We start from the raw sequence: 21,584 nt of genomic DNA, 5'->3' as shown, positions 1-21,584 counted from the left end.
GTAGTTCAGAATCTGTCCATTTATATTTATCTTTAGTCCCTCCCCTTTTGTATGCTATCAGTATCACTATCAAATAAGTACTGCACTGCATTCAATCCCTGTATTATTGACATATCATTTTGCAGTATTTATTTGTTGGTGTGCTGTGTACATGTTATAAGCTGCAAAACTCTAGTCTAACATAAATTCCATTTGACCGTAAGGTATTTTATAAAGCTAAAACATACTAGATGTATGTGAAAAGCCATAGATTTTATTTCAAGTATCACGATAGAGTAAAATAATATCCAGCAATTTTTCTAAGGTAATATTCTGAAGTGGCAAATGTAGACATTAATAACTTTGTAATTGTGACGTACAAGATCGAATCATTATCTCCTGCATGCATCTGCTACATGCATTGAGATGTTTCGAGTTGTAACTCACTAATGATAAGTTGCATTATCTCTTTAAATATAGATTTAGGTCAATATTTGATCTCTGTTTTCTGTTCTATATCAAACTCACCAGACAATTTCAGCTTTATATCTGCCCCTAGCTGGTCAAACACTCTCATGATAAGGCTAAGATTCTTACTTGCGAAGTGACATCTCTTTTCAACTTGCCGCCCTTTCATTGACCAGAGACTCCTTAAAGCAACTCTCGGAGGAGTTTCGCTCAAACTCTCTATTCCCCTCTGTCAATATATCAAAATATCTTCACCTTCTCAAGGGAGCAGTCAGGTTTGTTTTTGTCCTCTGTCAAAAAAAGAAACCTGGACTTTGTAAACAAGGGGCTTTGATTACCAAAAATAAAAAGCCTTCATGAATAAAATGTCAAGTTCATAGCACACATTTTATGCTCACACATATCCTTTTAACTTCAGTCCTGGCATTATCAAATTCTATACGGGGGAGTGGGTATGGAAAAGTTCATAATGGCAAAAAAAAAATGGGCTTGGCAGAAACTTCTTATTTCCTTGCCCAAGCGACATTGGATTGTGGAAGACCTATATTACTGGAAAGGGAGGTTGTTACACTAAAATGTAGCATATGGCAATTACATGTATCTCCCAAGCGCGTAGCCAGGATTTTATTTTAGGAGGGGGGGGGGGGGGTAGTGAGCACGCGAAGGGGGTGGGTGCAGGGAGGTTTGACATTTCATTACATTATTAGAGAAAGAAGACGATTTGTTGTAACGTTCTCGACTTTTAATCCTTTTTTTTCCTACGTCCTCTTCCTTCCTTTCTTCTTGCTCTTTTTTTTTTGGGGGGGGATTACCCCCACTGCCCCCCCTGGCTACGTGCCTGGTATCTCCAGAAGAGAAGAGAGTCTAATTCTACCATTGCTAAATTATGATCTTTTAAAAAATGCTAGTGCAACGTTTAGAAATAAGGAAGAAACAAGTTATCTTTAAAAAAAAAATATTTCCTGCAAAACGCATTAATGTTAAAGGATGTGATGGAAATCTGGGAAATCAGATGGACTGATGTTCACTATTTGAAAACAGTTTTAAATGGAATATTGTATGCATACCAAAGTTTTATGTCTCTTCGTTGAGTCTGGCAGTGAAGACTAATGTCTTCATTGACACTATTGTTGGCAGGATAAAATTGACATGAGTATATTGAGTCTGGTAGAAAGACTTCATTTTGTCATTCATGTTTTATTGCTAGCTTGACATTGACATGGCTATCTTGATTGCAAAACAAACATACATGGAGAGATAAAATTGTGTTGATTGATCGGCTCACCTGAAACCTAGCACACAAAAGTCCTTGCCCATAAAAGTCCTCTCCTAGACACAGGTTGTCCAGAACCCACCCCCTAGTAAACTGTTTTTCCTTGAATAATATGACATGACATGGCATTTATAGAAGGGGGGGGGGGTTGTATTGCAGAGGAATTAGGGGCTTCTAAATCATTCTTGTGCTCTTGATCCTTTTATGATAAGTGATATATTGGTGTATTGGAAAGAAGCTTGGAAGAAGAGGTTATAACATTATCCTTGTATCTAACAATGAGAGGTGTCGTGATCTAACATCCATTGTCATTCATAGAATAGAAATCATCTCCTTTTTGCATAGCAGGAGTTAAGTTTATAGGCCTAAATGTACTACAAACCGTATTGATCAATATGAGCTTCATTTTAATACATTACAGCATTCTGTTCAAATATCCAAATGTTTAGGTCCTACTACTTAGAAATCAATTTTCGTTGCAGTACCGGTAGTCCAATAGGCAGTATTGAAAGTTTATGAAACTGATAATAGATATGCAAAAATCTTGGTTACAACTGATATCTTCATCATCCTTTCTTCACTTCAACTCCAATACCGACCCAAGCAAGTGGTACACTGGTATGTGACCGTGTTTACTTCTCTGAAGCACCTGTTAACGATATTCTTTCCTATGCCCATGATACTCCTGTACTTCACCCAAGGGACCCAAAATGATCAACCTCCTTCCTGGCATGCAACATGTGAAACTTTTACTCAAAAAACATTTCCACATTTCAAATAATCATTAGAAACCTGCCAATTTTCCTTTCTTTTACTGGATAGGTGATTCAAAAATTCTCCAATGTCTAGAGATGGATAGAAGTTTAAATTAGCTTTGGGATTAGGAGCCCTAGGCATGTCATTGTAGAGGAATGTAAGACGGTCTGGCCTATGTTTTCAAAGTGTCTGTGAATCTGAAAGAGAGTGCAAACATTTAGATGCGTCATAGCCCTAGTTATTGTCTAACTCCATGGATGATGAGCTTTAAACGGGAGTCTTTATCGTTAGTGGGGGGTAGGACTATTTTGGAAATCTGTGTCATCCAACTGGTATCTGATATTGTTTACAAGAAAGTTATTTATGTCAATTTTCAGCTTTATCGCTTTATGACAAATGCTACTCATAATTTGCTTCATGCAGTATGCACTATTTCTAGAAGGAAAGATCCCTCTGATTTTATATTTTTTAAAATTAGTTTTCTATTTATCTCATGGGTTTGCTCAAGACCCCTATATATACTTATATTTGAGGTGCGCTTTGACAGTCTTCCTGTAGAAAAAGAAAGAAGGAAGAACATATTCAAGACAGAAATGCAAAGCAGAGAGAGAGTATGACTCAAGGGTGTAGGACTCCAGCCCCTGTGGTTTAGACATCCATGATGAGAGGAAGTTAATGAGGTGTATCATCTTCCCTTTGTTCGGTGGTTTCCTACATGTCTCGTGTTACCACTTGAAGAAAAGACCTGTAAATAGATCCATTATACATGGCTATACCCGTTCAAATATTCATGCTCTTTGTTAAGTCTGTTGACATATGGTTGATAAAAATGATTGATTCAATAAGACCAAAAGTATGATGAACTTTTTTTATGAGTTACAGTTTGACTGTTCCCTGCACCTGCAGGAAAAAGACTTGAAATGTACAAGGTAGCTGTGCATTAACTATATTGATTTTCATTTTCAATTAAGAAAACAATTGGCTAAAAAAATTAAGCAAACATTTGATATATTATTGACTTGATATCAAATCAAATCAAATAAAATGAAGGTCAGTGAAATGTTGAATCATTCGGCCCAACCCAAGGTTCTCAATTATTTCTGATGAAAATAAAGGTAAGGCCAGATTAATTCATATTGTCTTGTAAACTCCTCCTCCTTAATCGGCCTTCCTCCATTCATTTTGGTTATTGGATTTGTTTTTGTTCTGAAATGAAACGCACAAGTATTTGAGGACATCTAAGTAGTTAGATAATAGAATTCATTAAAATAATGCCGTTTCAATTTCCCTTGAAGTACATGTACAAGTTAAATGCAAAAAAATTGAATTAGCATTTCCATTTGACCCAACATGTCAAATACTAAATAAAGTGGAACCCTCTCCTCCTAATTTTCAAAAAAATATCTAAACAAAAACCTCTGAATCAATTTTACTAGACTTAAGCATACAAAATTACAAGTTAGGAAATCGATGTATAGGATAAGAATGTACATACATTCATTTCAAATCTGTTTTACCAGTTTGAGACAAAAAGAAAAGAAAGAGATAAAGATACAACTACATGACAGCATGATTCCAGAAGCTGAAAATACACCAATGACTCACTGCTGAAAGAAATCAACTGTTTCACTGACAGCAGACCTAAAAACAGAAATTGGAAGATTTTATTCAATTTGTTAAACATGAGGGTATCCTGAGGTCACTTACAGGATTCCTTTATAAGTGAGCAGTGGAAGAGGACGCAATCTTATTTATTTAGAGTGATTCATGTCTCTATTTCTCTCATCTACCTGCATGTCTTCCTGATCATATAAGTAAGTGGATAAGAGTGGGAAATTGTATCTTATCTTATTGGACTCATGCCACCCACTTTAGCCCAAATAGTCAATTCTTAGGAGATTGTTCTCCCTTTCTTTTCATATTTAAAAGGTTTCTTGTTTCAGGAGAAATGTCACAGGTAATATTTAAAAGTGAATGGTTCTAAGGGTTTTATATGACATGCATGTATGTGCATCGACAACAACAAAATTTGATCAAATTAGGAAATATTCAGTAACTTGAGATTCAGTTCAGTGTAAAATATTTTTTTGTTCTCAGATTTTGTATGTAGAAATGTGATTACCTCATTTCTATTCTTAGGGGTTTTCCTTGTTCTAGAGCTCTTTTACAGATGTTTACTGAAATAGTTTTCTGCCCCAGAGGATAACCATACAAAATATTCTTCTTTAAGCTTGAAGTATTGAAAATATGAGAGTAATCAGCACTCTTGCAACATGGACTCATATTTCTCCTCAATGCCAAACTTCCGAACCTTCAAAATTGATTAACCATAATGGTAAACAATGTTTGTAAGAATGGAGACAGCCACCGAGGGTCATTGATGGTGAATATGAAAATATGAATGACTCAAAGACAGGGTTGGAAAAGGAAGGAAGAGCACCTGCTAAGTGATTCTGGAGGGCATCTGGTGGAATTTTGTGACTGAAAATATGAGTGTGATCTTGGTATTGGCACTGTTCCATGCTGTTCTATGCTCCCCCTCCCTCTTCCTGACTTTATATTCTTGGATACAAAGGCATATCTCTCTCTTTCTCTCTCCCCATCTCTATCTCTCTCTCTCTCTCTCTCTCTGTATGTATTTTTCTGTCTGTCTCTGTTTCTCTTTGCCTCTTTGCCCCTCTCTCCACTCTCTTCAATTGCATTGTGATCAGTGAAATTGTTTGAAATACAATTCAATACAAAGTTTGTTGGAAAAGGAAGTCTAATTGTTCAGGTACTTACATATAATCTTATTTCAGTGTATTTGTGATTTTTGGAGATTAAGGTGTTTCTTTAAAAGAACCATGACTATACTTCAAGCATGCATTCATTGACTATGGAAGAAGCTGTTTATGCTTCCCTTATTTCAAACAGTCTATTGACTTGAACAATCAGGTTAAGTGGCCCTAATTCTATTGTGTAGTTTGCACTGTAAATAACAAGTGGCGACTCTTTCTCTTCTCCTTTTTTGAGCTTCTGTGTTATCTAATAATAAGTATGAATGGACCCTATCATGTAGTGTATTGTATTGTATTTATTAAACAAATTCATTGATGTACATATTCTGTTTATAAACATTTAAATAAATTTACAACGCAATCTAACATATCAATATTTTGTTTGGAAACATATGCATCATATAAATCAATTTACAATGTAATGTAACAAATCAAGATTCTGTTTGTAAACATGTTGCTGAGCCTTTAGGAGGAGCCTTCTAGTTCTTTAATAATTATTCTTAATTCATTAATACACTGTCTTACATCCCACTGTATCTTAATCTACAGTAGTGGAAATGCACTCTTTTAGGAGTCACTAATCATCAATTTGTTTTTTCATTTGGATTGGAAGTTCATGCTTTTAAAAAGAGTTGAGAAATCCTCTCTAAAAGAGCGCTTTACCCACTTTTAGACAGGATTACCAAATTGCAACAAATTTAATTTCCCTTGCTCCTGTCAGGCATAAATGGGTTAAATTCTTGTTTTGGCTTGTTAGTCTGAGGCTATAGTCAAGTTTTCCTGAAAATTGATCTCTACCTGTGCAAAGTTGTATTAGTAAATTGTACTCATATGTGTGCAGCCTGATCTAGTTTTGTTTTTGTTTTCAAATGACATTTCAATATGTGATAGAATATTATTTAAGAATGTGAATATTCATCACAAATTTTCAGGGATTGTGTCTTTGAGATGATTATTGTACATCCTTGTTCAGATATTTAAAGATTTAAATATTGATACTTAAAGAGCTTACATTTAACTTCATTGAAAAGATTCTTTATAACTTTTGTTGTCCATGGCATATTGCATTTCGCAACTTTAATATAATTTACATAATATAAAGATCTTCCAGTAGAGCTGTCATCTTTCTCTAATATTTATAATGAGAATGCTCCTGTAATCTAGAAATGTATGCATTTCTATCTTTTTTTTGTAGCTACTGTATAACTTGACACAATTGGCGGTGAAATGTTCTTGACTCTATTGATGCAGAGATTGTGGATTATAAGATCAATTCTACAGATTAATTAATTAATTGATAATATTTGTTCTTACAGAGTGTTGGCTGTGATATGATGCTTGACTCCAATACTGTAGAAGACATGTGTAGAGATTGTGGAGGGGATAACAGTACGTGTCGTCTGTTTGAGAATAGGTTTACAAGGAGGAGACTTCCAGAAGGTATGTACATCCCTGGCGCCGCCTATACAAATCAGTTTATAATACATTTTTTATGGAAAAGTCCAAGGCATTTGGTAATTTTGTGGCCCATAAGTTACCAAGTATCACGCAATAATGATCATAACCAAGATCAAAAGTTGCACGTTCATTGATATTTTGACTCGTCTAAACGATATTCAGACTGTCAGCGGTAATACCTCATGCTCACACATATTTGAATCTTTGATGTACTTATTAATGCATGGATCAAAATATTTTGGATTTACTATTTATAAGTATCAAGAAAGAACAGCCAATGATTCCATGTTATTATCCATGTATTTCCATATTTTCCTTCTTGAACAGGTTATAATGACATTCATATCATACCAGCTGGAGCTACAAATGGACGTATTGCAGAGATTCGGGGTTCTCATAACTATCTGGGTAAGTCTTATTATCCATGCAGTTTTGTTAATAACTTCATTTGAAATATAACCCTAGATAGAATCATGCTTCCTAAACAGATTTATTAAAATGATCCAGGGACTTATAGAGATTGTGTCATATTGACACACTGACCTTATTAAAGTCAAGTGCTTAAGAAGTTGAAATAGGCTACAAAGTTTTCTTTTAGTTTTTGTTGATATTCAGATGAATGATTATTGATTGGATAAAATACTGTTTTGATCTGGCTATATTTGTAAAAGGATTTAATAACAACAATAGAAACAAAAACAAATAGTAATTGGATTTTCCCTTTTTCATATATATGAGAGTTCATACAATTATACATCAACAATAAAGTGATGTTCACCACAAGTGAGCTTGGAGAATGACTCTGAAGCCACAGAGTAAACAAGAGGGCATTAAGGGTGTGAAGTACACCTGACTTTTGAGGTTAATACCCAAAAGATTACAGCATTTGAACCTGAGCTACAGCAGACTTTGTAAAGTGATCCAAATTAAGTCTTATTGTCAAAGAATATTTGACAAGTGGAATTTATACCAGAGTGATTTTCGAAGTGTTGCTTTTCATTCAGTAGCCATAAGGCAGGTTATAGGGGTTGGCGGCTAACACAGTATAAAGTTAACCTTCTTACGGTATAAGAAATGGGTCTGAAAAGTATACTTCAGTGATTTATCAAAGGGATCTTATTATTCTTGTACCCTGAATTCTTAAATAAAGCTTGAAGGGATATGAGGTACCTGAAAATATCTTGGCCCATAAAATAATTTACCCTCTTGGTCCAATCAGAAAGGTTTTGAAAAAATAGGCATGTTTTTTTTATATATATATATATATACTCATGAAATTATATGTCTATTTCACATTCTATTTACAAAGCTGATACTCTATTAAGTGCAAATTTGAGCACAGGACAGCTCTCCAAATGAATCAATGATAGATTTATGATAATGTATATACATGTCAACCCCTTGTATATTGTGTAATTTTTAATGATGTCATCTTCTTTTTATTCATAGAAAATTGTTACATTTCTTCTTGAAAAATCTCCTCTGGAAATGTTTCTACTTGATTTGTTATGTCCTATTTTTCTTCAAATTTGTTGGAATAAGGGATTGCTTGACAAGTACTTGGGCCTACTTGTTTAGAAAAGAACTTTGAACTGACAGCTCAACAATATCCAACGAGTATCAATATACAACAAAGAATGTAGAAGTATCGGGTGTAACATTTCTAAACATGCATGACTTTATGAAAAGAGATTTGTGATGAGGATCACAAAGTCAATATATTTTCAGACTTTTTTTAATTTCTTTTTTTTTTAAGAAGGAAAACTTCAACAACAACCTAGAACTTCTTGAACCCATTTCCAAAATGTTATCCTATCCCATTTTTGAGCTAGCCTTTGGGTATTTTTTGTTTAGGATGCTGAACCCAAAGTAATGAGTCATGTTTAAGCTATAGCTACCAGTGAAAGAAATCTAGGTTCAAGATTGTAGGTAACACAAACATGGATTCCCCAGGAATATTGTTTTAACAGAACATTCGTACATTAGTTGAGATTGTGGCTGGGACAAACTTCCACCACAATCATAGTATACTCCTCACATGTCATTAGATGCAAAAATGTTTTCTACTGTGTTTGTAACATTCTATCTTGTAAAAGACTATTTTCTTAAAGATGTGACAAAGGGGAGCAGTTTATGAATTGTCCTTTGAAAACTTTGTGGGAATTCCACTGTTCAAAAACATTTTAGAAATTCTATTTTTTTCTATTTCACTCTATTCAGGTTCAATTGTTGATAGTTTGCTATCATATTTCAAATGGATGGAATTTATGAGGGGGAGTCCTATATCAAAAAAGAAGCATTAACAAAAAATGAAATGGTAGTGGTGTTCTAATATTTCTCTTTATGAAGACAGTTAACAGTTCTTCATAACAATAAACACACAGCTAGCCAGTCAGGTCACATTAGGAATCATATCTTTGTTGAATCATTTATTATTGATGTGTTTTTAATCCTAATGCCTCGGTAAATGACATATCTCATTTATCAAATGCTTGCGATACAAAATTCTAAAACTATGTGATACACATCATAACAATAGAGCTTACACCCATACTAGAATTGCACGAGATGAAAGAACACCATGTTTTGTGGTACGAGGAACTACAGATGTGGGGACAATACAGCATCAAGTAATAAATCCTACTATGCAAACACTAATTTTGTGCTAGAAAAGATGAAACCATGCAGAGATATTCATGTCTTTCATTCCTTGGATTGGAGTTATGCTGTATCCTTTAAGAATATGTATTATTGGTATATTTTATGTCATGGTATTTACCAAAGTCCTTCAACATCAAAATAGGTCATAATATCTATACCACTATAAAATGTTATATTGATTTGAGCTATGTTTTGTTCCTATATGTGGAGATTACAAGAGATGTTGAAAACATGTAAGCTGTTTCTTGCCATTACCAGAAAATGAGTTGTCAAATATGATCTCCTGGACCCAAATTAAAATACACTGATCAACTTGATAATGTTTTGATGAACGTTGTCTATTCCCAAGTGATAAAGAGAGGATGCTTTAATGATGATATCATCCTTGATGCATGCGAAACACAATTAATGCTGAAACCAAGAAAACATTTAAATCTTGCTTTTATTAATGTGAGATATATGATTGATCAACTACTGTAATATTGTCAAGGTATTCAGTGAGTGTGTTGTTCTTCCAAGAGTCTGGGCTCTAAAAGGCTGTAGAAGAACATTCCATATTACACCTTGAGTTACTGTGGATGCTTTGATTATGTACTATCAACCTGGAGTGCTATACATATTTATTCTGTGTCTAACATTTTGACACTTCAATTCTATTTTGGAAGAGGTGTCCTCGAACATTGTTTGTTATTAGCATGCCTGAGCCCCTGGGTGGTGGGGAAATTACAGTTAATTCAAGTGGGATAGAATACCAAAGAATGGTGGGTGTTTAATAACATAATCACAGCATCATTAATGTTCTATTGAGAAACATTTACTTCTGACCCAACAGTGAACATTTAAATTGCTTTCTTTCTTTTTCTATGTCAGTCCAGTTGTCCTTAATGTAGCTATTATTTTCTCTCTCTCTCTCTCTCTCTCTCTCTCTCTCTCTCTCCCCTACTTCCTCCTACTCCCCACATACTCTTTATCTCTTTCTATTTCTCTCATGTTTTCTTCCTTCACACTATTTTCTCTTTCCTTCTCTTTCCCCCTCCATCTCTCTAACTCTACCTCTCTCTCTCTCTTCAACCCCTCCACCTCCTAAAACACTCTCTCTCTCTCCCTCACTCTCTTTTCCTCTCTTTCTCTCTCTCTCTCTCTCTCTCTCTCTCTCTCTCTCCATCTCCATCTCTTTCTCTCTCCCCCCTCCCTCTCTCTCTCTCTCTCTCTCTCTCTCGCCATCTCTTTCTCTCTCCCCCCCCCCCCTCTCTCTCTCTCTCTCTCTCTCTCTCCCTTCCTCCTCCTTAATTATTTCTCAAGCAATATGTAATATTTACTATTAAACACTCAAGAAGTTTGTAGGCTCAGTGAGGATATAGCGTAGCTGGCAGGAAGGGATGAAGGTTTTTCTTTTACCATTTTTGTTTGTTAGTGATTTACTGCTTAAAAGACCATTAATTAATTTCAAAATACATTTCAAAGGATTCATAAGAGCAAAAAGTTGATGAAATTGTCCTTGTCAGCTCTTGTGTTATCATGGGACTGTTTGCTAAATGGAATCTTACAATTCTGTATAGAAGCCTAGAAAATAGGTCATCTAATTTCCCAATTATAGAATTTAAAAACTTAGAAGGTATGCACTTAAAGTGTTTAAAATAAGGAATTTATCTAAGAGGAATTTAAAGATTTGATAAACGTTAAATGTGTTTTGCCAAACTATAGGATTAAAGGCAGAAACCCTTTGAAGCCTTACTTGTCAGTGTTTGTCCTTGAAAGTACCCTACATGAATTGGGTATAAATTCATCATAATATTGGGGTTTTTAGAACAAGAATAAAACTATGAACTCCATTATAATTTGAGGTCTTACATCAATTAGAATACACAGACTTCCTGTCCCGTGTTTGCTTCTTTGTGTTTTGTTTTTAAGTGTCTTTTCTTTTGTGAGACAGGAAGTTTTTGACAAATTGAAAAACAATAGCCTATTATTGAGCATATTGTGGATCAGTGAACCACATATAAAACATTTACTTGCCCATCATTAAATTCTGATCAAATTCCATATTTCCTTTATTCAAAGGTGTCAGTGATTTCCTGCCTAATGTATAGGTGTGCATTCAAGGAGATGTAATGCCATGCATGATATATATTTGCATTCTTCTTTGAATCAATGTGCATATTCATAATTTATTCTGGTTGCTTTCAAAAGACCATTGCTGCAAGATTAGGTTTTGTGTGATGATATGTTTGCATCCATATTGGTAGCAAAAGGGGGTTTATTTTTGTAGGTGTGTGTGTAAGTTTATTGCCCTAAAGTATTATTATTTTTAGGGGTGGGCGAGTAGAAGGTGCATGATATAATTTTAGAAATCACTTTTTCATGTTTTTTTGTAATTCTTCTCTGAAAGATGTAAATTATTTCTGTTGCATGCACACATAGTCTTCAGCAGTCATTACAATTTTTAATGTCTATGTGCCTGTACATGTTTTTGAAAAGGCCTTATTAAATGTTGTTTTATTGCTCTGAGATCAAATTGAGAATAACATTCTTCACAAAGAGAAAAGTATGATCAAAAGACATCTTCCATAATCTTAGCAAACATCATCAGGGAATGGAGGGTTTAAGACAATATCTGAAGCAAAATGTGGAGAGAAAAAAATCATGCATTTTCACCTTCCCCTTTTCAGCACCCTTGCATCCCACTATTGATATCACCCACATGGGATAAATGCCCAAGTAATTCCTTCTTGACCAGTTTTTATATATAATTAGCTCATGTCAATGGATTGCATATGTTGTAGTTGCAAGTATATTTTTGTGAATAGAATTCTTGCCACTCGGGGACAATTTTGATTGACTAATTGAATGTCTGCTCAATGTCTGCTATATAACTGCACTGTTTGATATACATCAGTTGGAAATCATTAGGAGAGGAAAGCAAACTCTATGAAGATCTTTGAATTGATTACTGCTCTGTTTGATAGATGTCATATTTCCATGAGCTGTACTCTAATATTATCAGGATGTGAAAGGCTCCAAGTAAACTTTATCAGATTAAGGCAAGAAATTTCTTGTGTGAGTCAAATGCACTCTTGGCTTGTGACTGCTTTTTAAGAAAAAGAAGTTTAAAATGCCTTTGAGAAGCTCTATCTCTTAAAAGGCTTTATAACAGCTTGTCAGCTGACAGCAAGACATGCGTTTATACACATATAGTATACCTTGAAACAGAATTAATGCCATTCTGGGCTAGATATCAATCCATAAGATTGTGATATAAGTTTGAACACATTTTTTTTTACACTACCCAAAGTGTAGACAAATTTCATGTTAATGGTATAAATTGCCCCATCCATAATATGACACATTGCTTAATTTCAGTACAAAAATTTAAATGTAGTCCTATAATGTCATGCATACAAAGTTTGAAATTTAGTATTTTCCAAATTTTTTTGGAAGGATATCTACTCTTGTGATAACTCAGGAAGTTAGATTCAAGTTATGAATGAAATATCCTTGTTGGTTATAATAGCTGTAGTATTAATTGTGGTTCTTATTGTCATTTTGGGTTCAATGGAAATTGTCAATCAATAATAGATCTTAGTAAATGATGAAACACATTTAACTAATTTAACTTACTTTTAGTAAAAATTTAACTAATTTAAAGTAAAGCAGTGGATACTTTCTTGGATTTATATTTGCAGGTACATGATGTACAGAGATTCTTTATATACTTGTTTTTTTGTCGAAAATACAAACAATGCATTCAATTTACAAAGATAAACAAGGCACTATGGTTTACTTGTTGACAGAAGAAATTTCAAGTTTGGAAATCATTCCTTGTACCATCTGGATGTATCAAATTTTGCACATGTTGGTTAGCGGAAAACAAACAAGAAAGTAATAAACATCTGTATAGCATTTGTTCTACTAAACTAGTTGCTTGTAAATTAGATTGAATATTTAGGCATATGTCTGCAGAATTAGGTTGTATTTTTCATTCAAACAGGGTTGTATCCATGGTAATTGTAAAAGCACATGTCCAAATATTTGCCCAAAATGCAAGGTATGAACGTTTAGTGGATTATGTATGGTCCTGAAGTTATAAATGCGAAAAAGAAAATTATTACAATCTGCAAATCAAGGTTAATACCTTATATCTGGATGATGATTACAGCTTAATTGTATGCATTTACATTGAATCACAGTAATTGGCCTAAAGGAAAGAAGAAATTAGAAAAAGTAGTGAGATAGATATCCTAACGAGGTGTGACATATAATAGAGCAAGGATTCTTACGTAGGATCCAAACATGTTAAATGTTGTTTGAATCACTAAAGAGATTAGTTCAACAGTAACTCGCTCATTCGTTCGTGTCTCCTTAGATCAAGATTAGTGTAACGTTCCTAATTTACTTGAATTAAGTTTTTCCATTGCCTGATGGCTGTGATGGCCGTCTCATTTATAATGGCCAGGTGTCGGGACACAGTAACAGAGTGTAGGTTTGTTAAACAATCAGTGAAATCATCTGACATGTGAGCTAGCTTTCGCTTGCTTTGTGACTGAAAAAAACACAGAAACAAGCAACAACCTAAGAGAAAGAAAGAACCATTTACACAATTATATGATTTTGGTATTATTGTTATTCTTTGTTGGTTATATGGACAAGGTGGAACCCTCTTGATCGTAATGTTTACTTATATTTCTTTTTGATATTCTTTCAGCTCTAAGGAATGTCCATGGTGAGTACTACCTGAATGGAGATTTCAGCATAGATCTTCCTCACTCTTTCAAGTCAGCCGGTACCACCATGGACTATGATCGCAAGGTTGGAGCACCCCAAGAAAAAGCAGAAGTCATCACATTCCTTGGACCTTTAGAAGAACCTCTCTTCTTAGTGGTGAGTTAGAATTACATCTTTCTATCTTTTTATTTCTGAGATAGTCATATCGATGAATCAAGTTTACTTCATTTTTAAGAACTGTAAACCAAAAATTTGTTCTCTTTCTTGAATTTCAACATTTTGTGATGTGTCAATTGTGATTAAAATGTAACGTGGCATGGAATTTTAGCGAATCTGACCCACTCGTGAAATTTGTGAACATTTCATTCACGCGCAGTTCCTGGTTTTGTATTCATATGTATTTCCAGTAGGATTGACACTGAATATTTTCAGGCCCAGCATTTATGGATTCCCAGATATTGGAAGTCTTTGCAAAGTTGAAGTGATATCAAGATTTTACATTTTGCAAATGACAAAGCAGCTGTTATGGAATATATTACATGGGAGGAAAGGTTATCAAGAGAACAGTGTGGTGTAGATCCTGCAAGATACAAAGTTTCTTGAAAAATAGAAATACATTGTATGAAGCCACAGAGACTGAAAGAAAAAGAAGTTGGGGAGAGAGAGAGAGAGAGAGAGAAAGAGAGAGAAGAGGGCGGAGTAGGGGGAGGGGGGGGGGGGAGGGTCAAAGACTAAAAGAGAATCAAGATGTAAACTGAGATGGGGAGAATGTTTAAAAAATCTGTTGATAACACATCTGTCCAATATATCAGTTTTGTTACTTAACGTAAGTCCCATTCTCTTTTTATCTAGCAATATTGTGTTCAATCTTCTTTTTGAAAATACATTGTATTCCTTATACAAGATCTGCTCAGACACGGAGAGAATCTACACAATTGTACTTGATTGGATTGACCATGATTTACTTATGAATTGATGTTATTTTGTCGGCTAGATTAAAGCCCCTTTCTCCTCAGGGAATACAAAATATGAAGAAAATTTATCCCTTATAGCCTAGGTCAGTGGAGATTAGATAAAGCTATCCATATTGTTGCGGCAAAACTTCAAAACCATGCAATCTTCCACCATTGCAAAAGAAGGATGATGGTGGACAACAAAGTTCTGTCTTCAAGGTGCATATATTTCACCTTGGTTTCAACAAGAATGTTTTCATCACATCTGCGGGGATGTTTGAAAGAACTGCTAACCAACAAATGATGTGTTAGGAAGTGGTTCTATTTAGGGACCTCCTTTTCCATTACCCTCACACTCTCGTAATCCTGCGGCTCTGTACCTTGCTTCCTCTGCCTGGGTACGTAGTAGATATCTTAAAGGTACAACTTTGAAAATGTGTGTAAATCAACTTTTTTGGTTGTGTCATCTATTCTAAGATGTTTGAGAGAACAAAATGGGATTGTTAATGTAAAGAAAGAGAAAGAGATAAATGATAATCTAACATAAACAGGACTGATAATGTTCTATTTCCCAGTGTAACTGCAAGATAATTTTATTCTCATTATCAATTATGGACTCTCATTTTGCATTTGCATACACCTGTCAAATACACAGGTTTAAGTGATAAGGAAGGATCAGTAACCCTTAAAACTGCCAGCAGTTGTCTTTCTCAATTTTTGAAAGAAATTTGTTTATACCTTGCGTTAAATATTTTGTGTGACTTGAAATAAACCTATCCAACTTATTTAGTAAGAATTGCCAATACTTGCTCAAAATTTTAAGTAATAAAGATCGACTTAACTATTCCTTTGCTTTGAAAATGTAGTCCCAGGTGACTTTTGATTCTATTTTTTTCTTTTTTCTGTTTACCTTTATCTTTTTGTGAAAATTGGTGTTAATTTTTCCAAATTTTATGTTTCAGTGATACGTATTATAGAGTTGCAAAATCTGTGACACTGCCATTCCACAATTAAAATAACTTCTCAGAGATGGTCCTTGTTTTTGTCAATGAAAAACCTTTACTGTCAGCAGGCTCACAAAGTAAATTCTTGGACCCCATTCAAAACTATTGCCATTAACCAGGGCAATTGAAGCCAAAAGTTAATAACATGAATTACCTGGGCAGACATTAGGTGATAAAATATATTGGCCTCCAACTGATCTAGTACCCAAAATAACAGTTGATGTCATGATCAATCTCAACCCCAAAATTTGAAATTTTGTGTTTTACTTTGAAATCATACAATAGCAATTTATATATTGGTTTTATTTTAGCTTAATATAGACTTTCCACGAAGAGCAGATTAAGGCAACATATTTGTGGATAGATAGATTCAAAGAGTTACTAAAAGAACACTTTTCGCTCTCTGTATAGAATGAATTTAGAAAATTGAAATATTTATGGGATGATAGAGAAACAGTAATACAGTATGATCAAACATGGGAAATCAAGGTTTATAATTGTAAAAAATGGATTTCCTAGTGTATTTAAGCTAACCATTGTCTTCAGAAACCAGTTAAATCTGTATTAAGCTTACTGGAAGGAGAGAATTCAATAGTTGAGTTAGGTTTAAAAATGTCCTGCTCTGAACTTTTCCATATTCTTCAAAATAGGCATTTTTCAGATTAATTAACTTTGTATTCTAACTATTTTGTCACAAAGGAGACCTATCTTTTGTCTGCTGGAGCGGAAGGATGATACCTGTTTAAAATTCAATGTTAGGCTTTAACAGTCCTTGATTAAGATGCAATGTCATCATCCGCTTGTATAAAAAGAGCATTGTTGAGTTTCCTCATGTGTCATCATGTCTCTTCGGTTGCTGCAGTAACATGAGCTTACAGGTGAGAGAACATTCATGTCCTCTCTTATATCATGGGTTCAACAATGAGTACAGGATAATACCCTTCCTGGCAATCTCTGCCCAATTTCACTGGTGTATACAGTCTTATGACATTTCGTCTTTAAAACAAATCATTAGTGTTGTTATTTTTTGTCTGGTGAATGTTATCTCAAATTCGTAGTTATTATGATCTTAACAATTAAAAGTTATTATGGTCATTTTGATAAGGGTGATGAATAGCATTTGAAATAATAACAATGTGCATTAAAATGAATATATCAATATTATCAAAATCATTTTTCTTTCAACTGTGCCAGTAATAAAAACCACAATTGATAGCAGTAGATGCAAATATGAAGCATATTGCAACGAGAATTAGAATTCTTACCAGCTTTATTGATACCTTGTATAAGGTAGTTAAACCTGTCCTTTCCATTACCTAAGACATAAGCCTTGCCCTTGAAAAGTTAACATCAAATATTAATCCTTAGACTAAAAATAGAAAGTTAAACCAAAGCTTATAGATTCCAAAGTTTGACAAGAAAGATGGTAGACATGGTACTTGAGATTGTTTTGGTATCTTCATAAGGTCATGTCGTTACAGATTCATGATTTGGATCTATTGTGAGACAAGCAGACGTTTTAAGGATTAGGTATCTTGTTGTTAGACACTCAGGTATCTTCCTCTCAATGGCATCTAATCCCAGATGAGTGATGTTTTCATGGTTAATAGATCCAAAACTATCTAGCCTCTAGTCTATTAGTTGCTGAAAGAAGGATATTATGTTATAGTCTGTAATCTTGTATAACTGCTCTTCTTATTTCTACAGTGTGAGCTCAACTGTCACTCAATATAGGGCAACCACACTAAGCTCTGGCGCATTTATGCATTTCTGTTTTGGTTTGGACAAATGTTATTTGAACCACTTAAAAATGACACTCCCTTCAAATAAATGAATTCCCTGATGCATTCAATTATGTAGTTCTGTATAATAATTGTGTTTTAGTTTGTAATGTCTTGTTTACGTCTTGCATTCTGTTATATTGTGAATTTTAATGTTTTGTATTTTCCACATTTTTCATTTATGTTATGGGTCCACCCACTTTTCTCAAGCCATCTGATTTATAGGGTGCTAATGATCCAGTACACTTATCAATGTATATATATATTTGTGATTTTTTTTTTTTTGGATTTTTTTTTGGATTTTTTTAATGAAATAATAAATTGAATTGAAGAAAAAAAATCAAGTACATTTGCTTGTATAAAATGATTATTGATCAATCTTTGTAAACTTAGTTTCTAAATAGGAAAAAGATCATTCATTCAGATGTCTGGTTCTCAAAGTATACATATAAATATTCCCATTGCTATGTTGTTCTGACATATTCAACATTCTCCTGTTAACATTAACATAAAATTATGCCACTAAATCATATTTTGGTCAGCTGCAAGTTATTGCATTTTGATGCAATGGAATTTATCCTTTAATATGAAAAGCAGGAAGACAAATTTCAAGCCTGAAATTTGATGGTCAAGAGATGTGAGCTTGGTAAGAAGAGAGAGAGGCTCTTCCATAATGCTCAATGTCATGACTGTAGGATGTATGTCTACCTCAAGACATCTATGTCAGACATCACTATGGTGTCTAATCCTTGATGATAGCTTCTTCCATGGTTACCAAACCCTTATCTGTCAACTAAATATTACGCGTTTAACATATCTGTGATGTATGTTTGGCCTTATAGATCTGAATGTAAAACATTCATAATTCCAGACTAAAGCTATTGTTAGACAGGTGTTAAGACAAAGCTTGGGTGAGACATACTAGGAAGATCTTGAAAATGAAAATATTTGGATTTTTAGATCGTTTTTGGAGACATGAAGGTATCCTATCTTTACTATTGTTGCTTCATGTTATGATTTAATTTTTTTCTTACATTTTGTTTTTGTCGTCACTTTTCTCTACAATTGCATTTTGTTGCGATTTTTGTATTTTCAACATTGTAGACTGTTTTCTGTAATACTGATGGATAAATGAATTGTACAGACTGGGGAGGGGTTCATATCACTTTTGTATAATATAAACACCTAGTGTTTGGAAGACTAGATTTTCCATGCCATAGGGTAAATCAAATATGCAGATCTTTGTGGAGGGGTGAGGGCAGGGGACTCCTCACGTTTGTATCATACAAACATCCAGTGTTTGGAAGTTGTTATCACTGGTAATACCATCACTGACACACACATGTCTGTGCTATCTTGTTATCATGTTCTTGACATGAAGATCTATGATGGTGGGAATGTTCATTGCTTGTAACGTTCAGTCATGTCCCAAACAAAGAACTGACGGAGGAGTTATTTAATCATGCTTGATGCCTTCTTGGAACAGACATGTATGTAGGATATTAAGGAGGGAATGCCAAGATGATATAAGTGGTTGTGTTCCAATCCACTCAACAGCTCGAAATTAATAGTCTAGATCTAGGTAACAGAGCTGAAAAGTGCATGATCCCTTTGATAATGCCGGGTTCATGTTCATAGGTTATTATGGTTGAAGAAACATGAGTAACAAGTGTCATTTTCCCCTAATCATGCGATCAAGAAAACGTTTTTTTCTTGTCTCTCAAGAACACTTACCGTACTTAAAGGAAACCAAAACATTCATACTAAGTTACTTTTATTGTAAAGTTTAAAAGATTTGAATAAAATCAGTGAAAATTTGAACAAAATCAGGCAAGGAATAAGAAAGTTAGAGCTTTTTGAAATGACTAGTCACTAGAGGGCGGTATTCAATTTGATGACATCATCTGTGAACAACTCTCTATGCCTTTTGTACATAAAATTTCACAATTTTGTTGTTTTCTTCGTATTTATTTGTGTTCTTGATCCGACTTCATAATATGTGAAGTAGAATATCATTTTGCATTCTATATCTTGCTTTCAGGGGAGTACATTATCTCAATCACAAGAAAGAAGGAAAAACATGAAATTTGATGTACAAAAGGCATGGAGAGTTGTCCACAGATGATGTCATCAAATTGAATACCGCCCTCTAGTGACTAGTAATTTCAAAAAGCTCGTGGGCTTGATTTCCGAAGCCCACGCCAAAGCTATACACGAAATTGACTGGCGCAAATAATCTTTGAGATTGAAGAGCGCCATCTAAACGAAGAACCAACCAACCAACTCATTTTGCATTTTATGCAATTTTAATATTGCAGCCTTTTTTTTTTTTTTTTTTTTTTTTTTTTTTTTTTTCTTTTTTTTTTATAAAACCATATCACTATTAATTTCATTTCACCAAGGAAAGTCGCTCGTGGGCTTGATTTCCGAAGCCCACGCCAAAGCTATACACGAAATTGACTGGCGCAAATAATCTTTGAGATTGAAGAGCGCCATCTAAACGAAGAACCAACCAACCATCTTACTTCCTTATTCCTTGCCCGATTTTGTTCAAATTTTCACTGATATTTTTCAAATATCTTAAACTTTACAATAAAAGTAACTTGGTATGAAGGTTTTGGTTTCCTTTAATCATCTATTTAGAAAATGTCAATAACAGTCTGCATCTTTTAAAAATATTCCATTTACAAAATGGTGACTATTGTAATCTTTCTTGCAGTATGATGGAATCAATTTCAGAAACATAATTTCATTAACATTACTGTGGTTTTTGTATTCTTTCATAAATATTGGTAAGTGATGCTCGGGATTATTTGTTGTAGTTTCTGCTATTCTTGTTCTTGAAATACTTTGACCATCTACAATTTATCAATATTAGCCCATACACACCCATTCAGACATGAAGCTGTATAATGCAGTAGCAAAAATTAATGAGATGCTAGAACACTAAGTGTCACATATTCATTTAATTGGAAGTGATATTGATTTTACTGCAGCATTTTTAATTTTTGTTAGATATTTTCTGTTTTTAAAGGGGGGGGGGCTTTTCTGAACAGATCTCACAGGAAATGTGATATTTGTGAAAAGTATATTCAATGTTGTAATCTATGTAATTGCTAGTTCAGAGTTGATATCATTTTCCATTCTTCCATAGGAAGTTTATGTAGATGGAAATAAAACTAGCCTTGTTAAATTGCACATGTATGTTTATGAAGCCAGAAGGTTCATGCAAATGAAAAGAAAAGTTCAGGTAGAATTTGATTATCTGGTAGCCTAAATTTGACCTAGTATCTCACACCTGTATTCTTGTGATGCTTATATGTATCTTACAAGTCCATCCTAAAAGTGCAAGCCAACCATTTCACGCTCACAGTTAAACTAATGTACATACATAACTTGATTTATAATGCATAATAGGATTAGGTTAGTCTGTAACACAACCTGAAAGTGTTCCCTGTTTGAAAACCCCAGCTGTTTATCTGCTAGTACACCTGATGTTCAGGTTCCAGATAAATTAATTGAAACATCTGATTTCATGGTGGTCGTAATAAAAACACATGTTTCATCAAGTTACGTGTACTTTCCTATAAACTTGTGAATATACTCATACAAATGGTAGGGGCAGTCAATTTTTAAATAGATTTTTTTAAATAAGTAATGACCAACATTCAGCCTTCTGCTATTTTGTGCATGAGGGCTATTGTGCACTGGATACAAAGTATTTCCTTGAAAAAAATGAGAAAAAAAGCTGC

At 34.0% G+C, this 21,584-nt stretch overlaps 1 protein-coding gene across 4 annotated transcripts in view; it reads left to right on the top strand.

The window, feature by feature from the left end:
* Nucleotides 1-21,584, top strand: part of LOC584177 (papilin) — a 111,556-nt gene that overhangs the window by 53,988 nt on the left and 35,984 nt on the right. For all 4 annotated transcript variants that reach the window (XM_030998546.1, XM_030998547.1, XM_030998545.1 and 1 more), the window contains exons 6-8: nucleotides 6,570-6,693; nucleotides 7,039-7,119; nucleotides 14,075-14,250. In XM_030998546.1, the coding sequence (XP_030854406.1) occupies nucleotides 6,570-6,693; nucleotides 7,039-7,119; nucleotides 14,075-14,250 (381 nt within the window). The remainder of the gene's footprint in view (nucleotides 1-6,569; nucleotides 6,694-7,038; nucleotides 7,120-14,074; nucleotides 14,251-21,584) is intronic.

This window comes from Strongylocentrotus purpuratus, unplaced genomic scaffold (assembly GCF_000002235.5).
Source record: "Strongylocentrotus purpuratus isolate Spur 01 unplaced genomic scaffold, Spur_5.0 spur5_scaffold_5, whole genome shotgun sequence".
Lineage (NCBI taxonomy): Eukaryota > Metazoa > Echinodermata > Echinoidea > Camarodonta > Strongylocentrotidae > Strongylocentrotus > Strongylocentrotus purpuratus.
The sequence above is the reverse complement of the archived record's forward strand: the minus strand, read 5'-3'. Positions and strand labels throughout refer to the sequence as shown.